A 12,244-nucleotide genomic window follows, 5' to 3' on the forward strand; every position below is an offset into this window, starting at 1 on the left:
AAGTGAGATGATTGGATTTGCCTCTGAGAAGACCCACCTATCCAAAACGGCTAAAGGAGGTCCGCAGGTATGTAAGGAGGGTACCGTGGCAAGGTCTGAAGGGGGAGGGTGACGGGTGACTTGCATCTTAAAAGCATCACTCCTCTAAAGAAGCTTTAAAAGCCTAAAGGAAGGGGTAACTGGGGAGCCAGGGGAAACCTAAGAGTTGAAGTTGTGATTCAAGACCGCCACCCATGTCCTTGCTGCGCTTCTTTTGCCAGCGCTGCTACCAGCCCTTGAGGCGGACTCAGTCCGGCGAGGCCTTGGGCCCTGACACCAGCCAAGAACCTGCAGCTTCGAAGCTGCCCTCAGCTCACTGGGAGCCGAGAGACGCTCCAGAGGAAGGCTCCACCTCCACCATGGAGACAGATGTACAAAACGGTGCCTCTGGCAGGACCCACCCTGGCAACAGTAGGGTGTCCGGGCCCTGTTCCGGCATCTTCACCCTGCTTGGGAAGCTGAGCTCCGGGAGAACTCTCCACAGCATCCAGCTGTCCGTTCAGGGCACCTTCGACATCCTTTCTGGCGAAGGAGATGGGGACCAGGCCCTGTGTCAGGAGTGTACTGACAATCTCCTGGAGCACCTGGACAGCCAGCTCCTGACCTCCGAATCGGATGTCCAGGCCTACAAACGCCGTTTGGAGCGAGTTGACGAGGACCGGAGGGAGGCGCTGCAGGAGGAGCTGAAGGACGCGGAGCGGGAGGAAGCGCGCCTGGTCCGGGAGCTGGAGGAGACGGAGAAGAACCGAGAGAGAGCAGCTGCGGCTCTGGAGGCCGCGAAGGCGGAGACCCAGCTGCAAGAGCAGCAGGAAAGGCAGTACCGGCGGGACTACAGTCAGCTGCTGTGGCAACAGCTGGACCTGTCTGACGAGCTCCAAAGCGTGGAGAACCAGCTGCGGTATGCCCAAGCCCAGCTAGCCTGGCTGGAGAAAACCAACGCCTGGAGGGCCACGTTTGAGATCCGAGATGACGGCCCCTTGGCCAGTATCAATAGCTTCAGACTGGGCTGCCTGCCCGCTGTCCCCGTGGGCTGGGGAGAGATCAGTGCGGCCTGGGGGCAGGCCGCCTTGCTGCTCCTGGCCCTGTCTCGCAAGGTCGGTCTGCAGTTCCGGAGGTTCCGGCTCATCCCCTGCGGGACCCGTTCCCGTCTGCAGTATTTAAGCAAGGACTCCATTGAGCTGCCCCTGTTCTTCCACCAGGGGCGGGGCGGTCCCTCGTGCCGCGAGTTCGACCGCGCCATGCTGGCTTTCCTGGACTGCATGCAGCAGTTCAAGAAGGAAGCCGAGCGAGGCGAGGAGCCCGGCGTCTGCATGCCCTGCCGGGTGCACGCGAGGCAAGGCCTGATCGAGGAGCCCGGGGCCAGCGGGGAATGCTATTCCATCAGAAGCGAGTCCAACACGGAGGAGCGGTGGAGCAAGGCCCTCCAGCTCGTGCTGACAAATCTCAAGGGCGGTCTCGACTGGGTCTCCTCAAGGTATTGTCAAAAATAGCGTGTGTTTCCTCTGAGGGAGAGGGGGCTCTTGTCTTGCCGTCAAATATTTTATGTGTGAAAGTCTTAGATCAGTTGTAAGACCAAAGAATATAACAGGTCTATCCCTGTGAATAATGAATGGCTACACAGACGGGAACCTAAGAGGAAGGAAAGGATTGCCCCAAGCAGACCAAAGCCACTACCATCTTCCCCACCTGGACTAATTCACCTGGCGGCAAGGACTAAATCACAAAGTGATGGGGTGAGGGGGTGCAGGCGGAGGTGAGAGGGAGGGGTGGCAGAGAGAGAGGTGGAGGTCTTCGATGCTTTTATGAGAAAATGAACTTGGGCCATTGGTGCTTGTGGTGGAGCTTTGGGAGGGGGCTGTTCAGAGGTGTTTTCATTGAATGCATTGGGGTGGCATCTGTTAATAAAGGTAGAGACTTCACACGCACAAATCTGCCTGTTGCATTGTGTTCGCCAGCCCAAGTGTCTGTCTGTTCACCCCATTTATCTGCCTTTTGTCCCATTCTACTGCCCCCACCCCTCTTGGCCTCCAGAAATCACCATGCTCCTGTCTGCCAGTTGGGGTTTTGTTGTTGTTGTTGTTGCTGCGTAGTCCCTTCACCTTTCTTACCCAGCATTCCCCAACCCCCGCTCTCTAACAGCTGCCAGTCTGTTCTCTGTATCTGTGAGAGATTTTTAACTTTTTGCTGTGATGTACAGTGCCAACCCTCCTCCCCCCGTCATCCCTGAGAAACGGTCAGTCTATAAATCGCTACACATTCTTCAATGATGTCAAGTGAGAAGCGTGCCCTTGGGCTGTGCCATTATGTTGAGACGCGCCCGGGAGGTGAGGGGGTGGGGAGGGGTGGCCAAAGGAGACTGTTGGGCTGACAGATGAATCCCATGCTCTGTGAAGGGTCATGAGGTGGGCCCCTAGGGAGAGCTAAAGATTTTTTAAAAAGTTAGCAGGAGGACTTTAAAATGCAAATCGTGTCAAGGCAGGTGTGTGTGCGTCTCCTGTGCTCTCAGAACAACACCCTGAATTCCTGCCATGACTGCAGGGAGGTGAAGTTCAAGGGTATGGCTGGAAGGGCTTGCTGGGCTAGTCCACTCGAACTCTGAAAAACCGCACTCTCAATGTCTTTACCTGGAGCCAAGAAGGAGAAAAATCGGGTGCACGAAAAATGTGGCGGACTGTAAAACACACGAACTATCATCGAATGGGGTCAAGGGCTTTGCAGCAGCAGCCAGTTCCAGCCTGGACCCCAGCTCCTTGCGTCTGGCTTCTCAGGAGAACCTGTAGGTCTGGGTGTTGTAGGCAATTCCTTGGTTTCTAAATCACAGCAACCACTTACACTATTTTAAAACATTTTGAGTCAAAAACCATTCTGGGGCCACATTTGGCCCTAGGGCCAATTATTTGAAACCTGGCTTATTTCACGTGCCTGAAAACTAAATGAGATAATGCAAAGGAAAGCATTTTATCAGAAAACCCTATAAGAACAATGTTATTTTTTTCTTGAGTAAGTGTGAGGAGGAGAGGTCTCTGCTCTCTTGGGTGGGGCACTGGGAAAGCTAATCTTCAGTGAGGTTTGGCCCTGGATCAGCAACTTGCAATAAGCAAGATACCACACAACTCCATGATCTCACTGAATTTCTTTCTCGTGATGACAACCTTTAAGATATACTCTCTTAGCAACTTTCAAGTACACACTTCAGAGCTAACTGGGGTTGCCGTGCTGTGCCTTACACCCCCAGGACTTAGTTTATCTTATTGCTGGAAATGTGACCTTCAACCAGCTTCTCCCACTTCTCTCGCCCCCGAGCCCCAAGGCCTCTGGCAGCCATCGGTCTGTGCCCGGTATCATTTAGCTCGGGTTTTGTTTTGTTTTTGTTTTTGTTTTTTAGTTTTCACATGCAGGTGAAAAAAGCAGTAGTACAGTAGACGCATATGTACAGACTTTACATTTGAAAAATGTAACTGAAAGTTGAAAAAAAAAAATCCCAGCTCTCCGGCTGTCACTCATAAGCCAGATTCATGGGAACTAGGTATTTTCTTTAGCTTCCTCTTCTGTCACATGGAGGTAATAGCACTAATCTCACCTAGTTGCGGGGATTCAGTGAGAGTATTTCAGTGCTCGGTGAAGTACTGGGCACAGTTTGCTGCCATTGCTGTCACCATAAGCATGAAGATACTGTAACCATCCTTGTCCTTAAAACTGTGTGTACTTATATCACTTATGTGACTGTGTTTATGTCGTAAATTTCTGCATAGGGAATTTCTGAGTGAGTGATTAGGAATACTTTTTCTAATTTAAACTTTATTGTGTTTTTTTCCATTACCACTTAGTCCCCTTACATCTCCCTCCCCCCACTTTTTAAATTATAAAAAGTTTGCAAGCCCTGGCTGGCGTAGCTCAGTGGATTGAGCGAGGCCTGCGAACCAAAGTGTCGTAGGTTCGATTCCCAGTCAGGGTACATGCATGGGTTGCAGGCCATGACCCCCAGCAACCGCACATTGATGTTTCTCTCTCTCTCTCCCCCCCCTTCTCTCTCTAAAAATAAATAAATAAAATCTTTATTAAAAAAGGTTTGCCATACATTGTCCTATACCAATTGCAGCTAAACCCAGCCGAACAGACCCGAAGCCAGCAGCCCAAGTGGGGGCCTTGTACCGTATGTGTAATTACCTAAAATAAATCAAGCTGCAAACTGTTCAATAAAATATGTCCTATCCACCTACCATGACCAATGTACCTTCATCTTTACCCAGAAGGCCTGGTTCAAGTTCAGAGTTCTTGAGCGCCTTGAAGTTGCAGACCTTCCGTGCGGGTCACAGCCTGTGGACCACGTCCCTTTCTCTCCCCGCCCCTGCCCCACTCCACAAAGAGCCTCTCGTGATTCCGTGTGGACACGTTGACTTCCTGCTGCACCCGGAGCCCCGCTGTCAGCCTGCAGCTGGCCACCCCTCCAGGCCCAAGGCCGCACCCCTGCACCTGATCCGCGCTGTCTGGGGACCAAGGGAAGCGGGCTCTGCAGTTCCCGATGAGAGCAGTGAGCCACTAGCACGAAGAAGACAGGGTCCCCGGTTCCTGCATGCTCCAGAAGGGGAGGGGGGCACGGCTTCTATGTGAGCCTGTCTTCCTAGCTTCGCGCTCTAAAAATGTTCACTAATCTACTGCATGAAAAAAACTTCAGTGTTGTTTCTACTGGAATTTCTAGAACCATTATTAAACCTTTGGCATTTACAGCCCATTTAGATTTCCTCTCTTGTGAACTCAGACCATTTTTACCTATTCTCGGGGTTCAGAAATGCCCAAGAAGTAGTTGTCCAATACACATCACAAGCCCTCAGGGGTTTTAAAGTCCTGAGCAAGTAAGTAAGCATCGTCCGAAAGCTCCTGCCGGTAGGAGGGGAGAGTGGCGCTTGATTGGACCGCACACCTCCAGGGGGCTCCACTTCCACTGACCACACGGGGAATGGAAACCCCTGGAAGTGTGCAGCGTGGCAGCTCTGGATTAAAGTGTTGGGTGAAAAGTTGCTTGGAACAATAAAAGAGTTTTACTTGATGTGAACGTTAATGAAGGACATCTGAATAGTCAATCAGCCCAGAACGCTTAGCGGCTGAGGTGAGGAATGCAAAACGATCTTCACAAAGGGAAACACACCCTTCAAAGCCCTCCTGCCGCCATGGCAACCGGAGCTCACAAATGATGCAATCGTAAAGGCAGCTGAGTATGCGAACAGGCACTGTTCCTATGGAGCTGGGCTGGGGTGGGGGGGTGAGGGCAAGACTTCGCCAGGAGGGAAATGGAAACCGGGCGAGGGAAAATGTTCGCTAATCCTGGTAACAAAAATAAGTTCAGTCACAGCTGTTCGCTGTGAGAGGAGCGAAAGGGGAATAGCGTGATTTTACTTGTGCATGATGTCTTCCCCCAGCAGTTATTAAAACACACTTCTCTGTTGTTCCTTGAGCACCACACTGAGGGTGCAGTCACCTGCTTTATGGGCACTGCGGTCAGCTCGGTGACTCATGAGTAGGAGCGAGAGGAAGAAAACATTCCCCAGCAACTAACTGGACGTCGCACTAAATATCGCAAACTTGTGTGAACCCCCAAATCCTCCTGTACCAAAATTTCTCTAACTTTATTCAATGAATGTAACAACTAAAGAAAAGTTTTCTCTCAAAACGGGTGCAATGACATTGATGGGTCCATCTTGGTAAAGGGCGTGGGGAGTTCGTGGGCTACTTTTGCAACGTGTCTGTACATTTGAATTCTATCCAAACACAAAGTTGCAACACAATAATCAGAGCCCCTGGTGATTTATGAGAGCAGGGCTTTCTGGCTGTTGTGTCCATTGCTCTGACTCAGTGCCAAGTCCAGGGCTTTGCCCACAGTAGGTGCTCAGTCAGTGCTTGTTGAGTGAATAGTAGGCTCTCAGTGAATGGTAGCAAGTGTTAGGGAATGCGGCCAGCCAATGCCTCTTACTAACAGGACCCACTGAGCAGCTCCAGCGGGTCCTGTATAATGGCACGTTCTGCTGCCTTTCTCAGGCCACCTGAGGTCCTGCAGCCCAAGTTAGGGATTGGGCAGTGGGAACCTGAATGTGCCCAGCGAGAGGAGTCACCAGAACGGACCAGCACCCTTTAAAGGTCTCTCAGCTGTTCCCAAAGCCCAAGGTCTTTTGTCCGCTGAGTCTTAATGCCAGACTCTAAAGCTGGAATTTTTTTAGAAGTACCGGAACACAGAATGTCAACTATAATTGAAAGATAAGAAAAGAAAGTAAAATATTAAATTATAAATAAAAAATAAAATGTTTGCGGTAGTTTTTTAAAAAATTTCAAAATACTGCTGAGAGAAATTAAAGAAGATGCAAAGCCCTGGCTGGCATAGCTCAGTGGATTGAGCTCGGGCTGCGAACCAAAGTGTCGCAGGTTCGATTCCCAGTCAGGGCACGTGCCTGGGTTGCAGGCCATGACCCTCAGCAACCGCACATTGATGTTTCTCTCTCTCTCTCTTTCTCCCTCCCTTCTGTCTCTAAAAAAATAAATAAATAAAATCTTTAAAAAAAAAGAAGATGGAAATACATAGGGAGATTTGTTTTTTAAACAAAATCCTCCCAGAAAATATAGGAGCCTTCCGTTGGAGACTGTCCCGTGCAGGGAAGCCCAGCAGGCCGGCTGCCTGACAGTAGTAGGTAATGTTTGCTTACTGCCTAATCTGTCTTTATCAGGCATTATTGAAGCTCATTACACACACTGACTTGTTAAATTTCCATTAAGTCTGTGAAGTAGGTGCTATTTTTATCTCCACTTTTACAGACGAGGGCTGTGAGGCGTAGAGACTTTTCAGGAACTTTACCAAGTCACACAGTGGGTGGGGAAACATCATCATCCACCTCCCAGCAGGGCGGCTCCCAAGTCCGTGATGACAATCGTGAAGGGAGGCAGGACACACCGCCCCCAAAATACAGCAGGAGTGTATGCATTGGTATATGCGCTATTTTGAGCTGAAGGCAATTGAGAATCAACAAACACAGAAACAGCTCTCTGTGCTTCTTTGCCTGCCTAAAAGCAGGGAAAAAAATGTCCCTTTGGGAAGGGATGCCCTGGGCGCCCATGAGGAGAGCAACTCTGATCGCCCGAGGTGGAGAGACGAGTCTGCACAAAGAGACCTCAAGAACATCACCCTGGCTCTCACGAGTTTCCCCAGGTGCAGGGTGGGGCGAAAGCAGGTGTGCAGTGCTTTGTATGGAAAATACTACAGGAATGAATCAATAATAACACAAGAATAAACTCTGTTGCATGTACTCACAGCTGTAAACCTGCTTCTGCCCCACCCCGCATTTCCCAGTCATTCAGGAGTTGTCGTCCCCCGGAGCCCAAGCGCCTGTCCTGTGTGACGACCCCACGTGTGACCACGTCTTTGAGTTTCACGACTATTCTGTGAGCTGCCCCCTGCGTGTCAATATGAATGAAAACTATGTGCCTTTCTCTCGTTTATCTGTCTTTATTTTATTATATTTTAAAGGTTTTATTATTTTTAAACTTTTTATTCATTGATTTCAGAGAGAGAGAGACATTGATTTGTTGTTCCACTTACTTGTGCATTCACTGGTTGATTCCTGTATGTACCCTGACTGGGGATTGAACCCGCAACCTTGGTGTATCAGGACAACACTCTAACCAGTTGAGCTACCTGACCAGGGCCTGCTTGTCTTTGGTTAGTTCAGTTCAAAGGCTCCCAGGACCTGGACCTGAGAGAGCAGAGGAAAAGCTTTCCTTCCTTACAGTAGTAACGGGAGCCTACATCACAGAGGGACTGCGCAGCTCACCTGACCACCTGCTGTTCCAGGAGTCAGACACCCAGTTCCCGGGTGCCAAACCAGCATGAAAGAGCTTTGGTGATAGATAGAAAACAACCACAAATGAAAACATACATCAAACACAATTTAAAAACAGCCCCCTCCCCCTTGGATCCTGTTTTCACAGCCCTGGGTTTTCTTGTCACTGGGAAGAAAGTTCCTGCAGAAATCAAGGTGGGGTTCAGTCATTGGCCCCACACACACACCTCAGAGTGGCCTCCTTGGTGGGGGTGTGGGAGGAGTCTGCTCCCCACTCCTCCCACCTGCTGGGGCTGGGGCGCCCAGGACACAAACCCCACACCAGGTTCAGGTGGTCCCTTCCCAGGCACTCCTAGGGGCCTCAGGCTCTCCCAGATTCTGCATCGCACCCTGCTCTCCACCAGCTGCCCAGCTGGATGGGAATTCTTCCTGCCCTCTGGCCCGAGGCACCTCCGATGGAGGCCTGCCCTGGGACTTCCTGGGCCACAGTCACAGCTAACTCAGAATGTAGGTGACACCTGTAAGCCCTCACACACCAGTGACGGCCAGCAGGGCTGAAACCGGAGCACTCTTGGGGAAAGCAAGACAGGGGCCATTCTAGGCTTCTGGGACCGGGCGTGTGGTCACCTGACCTGAGCAACAGATCACCTGGGAACCTGTTAGAACTAGTCAGGCCCCTCCCCGAGTTTTCTGAATCAGAAACTCTCAGGATGAGGCCTGGGAATCTTGTTTAATAAACCCTTCCAGGGAGGTTAAGGAATGCCCAAGGAGTGCCACTAAGCCAGTTGGGTCCCTCCTCCAACTGTGGGCCCATGGGCAAAATCCAGCCTGTCGCCTGGCTTGGTGCATACAGCTCACACGCTAAGAATGGTTTTTACATTTTCCAGTGGTTGGGGGGGAACCTATAAATAAACATGATATCCCAAGATATGTGAAACATTATTTTAAACTCGAACGTTGGTGTCCATGAATGAGGTTTTACTGGAATGCAGCGATGCCTGTTCATGTACTCGCTGCTGCTGGCTGCTTGGAGCTGGAAGGGCAGAGCCGTGTCAGAGAGTGTGGGACCTAAAGTATTTGCCATCAGCCCCCTTTGGAGAAAAAGCCTGTTGACCCCACGCCCTGGGCGATGAAACCCACAATGTCTGCCCGGGTGTGGCGGCTGCCAGCTGCTCCCCAGACACGGGCTCCTTCCCCCAGGGAAAGCGGCACCCCAGACATCATGCATGGAATCCACTTCTGTGCCACGCAGTTACATTAGCTATGTCTCTAAACGATGCTAAAAAAGGCGCTGGGATTTTTAAAAAGGTTCCCAAGGCCCATCCGGTCCCACATCCAAATAAATAAGTCTGGTTGTCACAGCTCCCGAACTTCTGCCTTCCCCGCTGGAAATGGTTGCCAGCCACGCCCAGCTGGTGCTGGCCTGTGTCTCTCCAGGGCAGGCAGGGGGCTGGGAGGCTGCTCTTCTCGGGCTGATTCGGAGCCTCCACGGAAGGTGACAAACGCGGTCGGAGTAATGCGAAGCCGGGCTGGAGCTGGGACCCACCTCTACTCCGCTTACAACAAAGGGGAAGCCAGGAGGAGAAGCACCATTGGCTGAAACACACTGTCTACCCCGGGCTCCGGGCACAGGTGAGGAAACTCCATGAAACGTAAATAAAATATCTGCCTGCAGCTTTCTGTCTAAGGAATAGCTGCCCAAGAAAGGAGGCCAGGCGGGGAGTTCGATCCCGGAGGGCTGAAGGTGACACATCGGGGAAGTGAGGGTGTATCCGGCGTCCATCTGGGCATCGTGGCCGGGCTGGGCTGTGAGAATGAGAGGACACAGTGCTTTTCTTTTTCAAAATGAAATAAATCATTTTTTAAATTTTATTTTACTTTTCATTAAGAACCAGGAGCCAGTGGGGTGTTGCAAGCCTGAGGGGGGCGCATTTCTGCAGTGGCAGGCTGTGGGCCGCTCTAGGGACACAGAATAAAGTTCTTGCCCATCCTCAAACTGTGGTTTCCTGGGAGACACACCTGTGTAAACGAAGTGTTTTACAATTTTAAATTTAATATTAAGATTTTTAAAGTGAGTAAATTCAAGAGCGAGATGCCTCAATTTTGGACATGCAGTCCCCAAGTAAACCACCCCCAGCCTCCCAGAGACGTGGATCCAGCCTGGGTTACAGGGAGTCTGGGCCACCATGGGGTGGGGTGGGGTGGGGTGCAGTGGGGGGACAGCGTCCCCCAGACGAGGGCAGCTCAGACAGAAAGGTCAGCTGTCCCAAGGCCAGTGGGCAGGACAGTCGTGTCTGTTCGGGATCCTGAGTGAACGTAAGACTCCCGCAGGTGATGCCTGAGAAGAAGACTGGGTTCTGGAGTCTGACGGAGCAGTGCAGAATTCCAGCCATTCTCCTTCCTGGCCTGGTGACCTTCCTTAACCTCCCACTGTAACCGGTAAAGACACCAGCATTCGGGCTGCCTGTCACTACTAAATCCAATAAGCAATGACAGCGACTGAATCTTTCATAGGCACTTTATTCAGATGGCCTGCGATCCTGAGAAGATGGCGGGTTCATACCCTAACAAACCACCTTCCCCTTTCTTTCCTGGCCAGGTCTTTTATAAGGGGGTTGGGGGAAGACAAACAGGTTGGCAAAAGCCTTGAAATTCCAAGGGGGAGGGGTAGTTGCCTGGTATGGATGTCTCCAGGTGGTAATCTCCAGCCAGCACCCCAGAAGGTCAGCCGCTTTTTCTCAGGCGCCCGATGGGCCTTATCTGTAGTTCCTGAAACAAAGAGCTTAACACACACATCACTTGCTAGATTTATGGCTATTTACCTTAAACTAAAATTTTCCAAGTCTTAAGCCCCCTATCACCACCTCTCAATGTCTCATCTCTAAAACAGGGATTATGACTGTGCCTACCGCGTAGGATTATTGTGAGGTTCACCTAAAACCTTTCATGGAAAGAGCTGAGCTCGTTGCTGTCAGGAAGCGTTCAGTGTTAGAACCTGTGGGAGAGGAAGAAACTCCCGCTACCCTCCAAGTTCTTCCAGCCGACCTGGAAATTAAATCTCCAGGAGACAGATTAACAAGAGAAGATAACCACAGTTACACATATATGCATGAGATCTCCCCAGTACTCAGAACGTTGGAGAGCCCACAGGCAGGAGAGGTTCAGGACAGGAAGGGAACTCGTCTATAAAATAATCTCAGCTGAAGATGAGGCAAGGCACCTCAGGGGCTTCTAAGTGTCATTGCAGGACCATAAGAAGCCCGGATGTTTAGTAAATAGAAGCTTGCCCTGCCTTATGGGTGGGTCGAGAGAGGTTATCTCTGATCGCCTCTTACTGTGGGATGGGCTCCAACTCAGGTTCCCATAGGTCCTGAGGGAGGGGCAGAAGCTGCTTCCCCTGAGCCCAGGGCTAATGTCGCCTTTGGCTCAGAACCTGCCGACCACTGAGTCTCCTCTTGGGTGTGCCCAGATCTACTCAGAAACCCAGTTTTTAGGTGGTTCGTCCTGAAGAATAAAGGGAGGGGCAACTCTGCTCCTTTGGTCCCACCCACCCCCACCCCCGCCCTCCACGCCTCATCTGGTAATTCCTTCAGGGGGATATCTGAAAATCACTTTTTCTCAAGTCTTCGGAACTGCCTGAAAATCTAAGCTTATACAATCACCAAAAATATTGTAGTTGTTCATTCCTTTTCCCCTTTATTGACCTGATCTCGTGATATGAACATCCAGGGTTTGTTAGTATTTGTGTGAAGGTGTTTCGGACACCAAAGTCCTGGCCCATTAATTACGCCGCCCCCCTTGTTTCCCAGTGTCTTCGCTTCTGCTCTCCTGTTCCAGCAACTTCCCTGTCATCCCCAAGCCAACAGGAATCTGTTTGAACAAGTAGATTCAGAAAAGATGTTCACTGTCTTGTTAAAGATAAACTAAGGCGTGTGAAACATTTTAAGGGTTTATTTGAGGAAAAATCAATGTATACGGAAATGCTTAGGAATGTTCCGCCAACAGGAGCTCAAGAAGATGCTTTTATAGAGAAAAGCAGGAAACAAAGTAAGAAAATTATTGATGGGCTATAGTTTAAAGCCTTAGCATTTTGATTTTGTAATCTTGAGACATTTCCAGGCTTAGATTTTGGGATTGTTTGCATGGGTCTCTAGGATATTAGAGCCACCTCAGGTGAATGGTCTCCTTGTTTAATTTAAACAGTCTTCCTAATGCTTTCTTCATTCATTCGTTTGTTAATTCACACATGCAATTTTAACTCATATTGATGAGTTAAACTCATATTGATGAGTTAACTCATTCTGCCAGGCAAGGTACTAACTGCGATCATTGACACTGTGGCGTATGCAATAAAAAGGTACGAATCAAGTGTATACGCAGGA

The 12,244-nt window shown here is 50.3% G+C and overlaps 1 protein-coding gene across 1 annotated transcript; it reads left to right on the plus strand.

The window, feature by feature from the left end:
* The first annotated feature begins 233 nt into the window (after window positions 1-233).
* Window positions 234-1,529, plus strand: BECN2 (beclin 2). The gene has a single exon (XM_028531142.1). It carries the CDS (start codon window positions 234-236, stop codon window positions 1,527-1,529), a length of 1,296 nt encoding a protein of 431 aa, XP_028386943.1.
* The last annotated feature ends 10,715 nt before the right edge of the window (window positions 1,530-12,244 follow it).

The sequence above is a fragment of the Phyllostomus discolor genome, chromosome 15 (assembly GCF_004126475.2).
Source record: "Phyllostomus discolor isolate MPI-MPIP mPhyDis1 chromosome 15, mPhyDis1.pri.v3, whole genome shotgun sequence".
Classification (NCBI taxonomy): domain Eukaryota; kingdom Metazoa; phylum Chordata; class Mammalia; order Chiroptera; family Phyllostomidae; genus Phyllostomus; species Phyllostomus discolor.

Coding starts and splice junctions, on each gene's coding strand:
- BECN2 (XM_028531142.1), top strand. CDS start 234: ATGTCCTTGCTGCGCTTCTTTTGCCAGCGCTGCTACCAGCCCTTGAGG.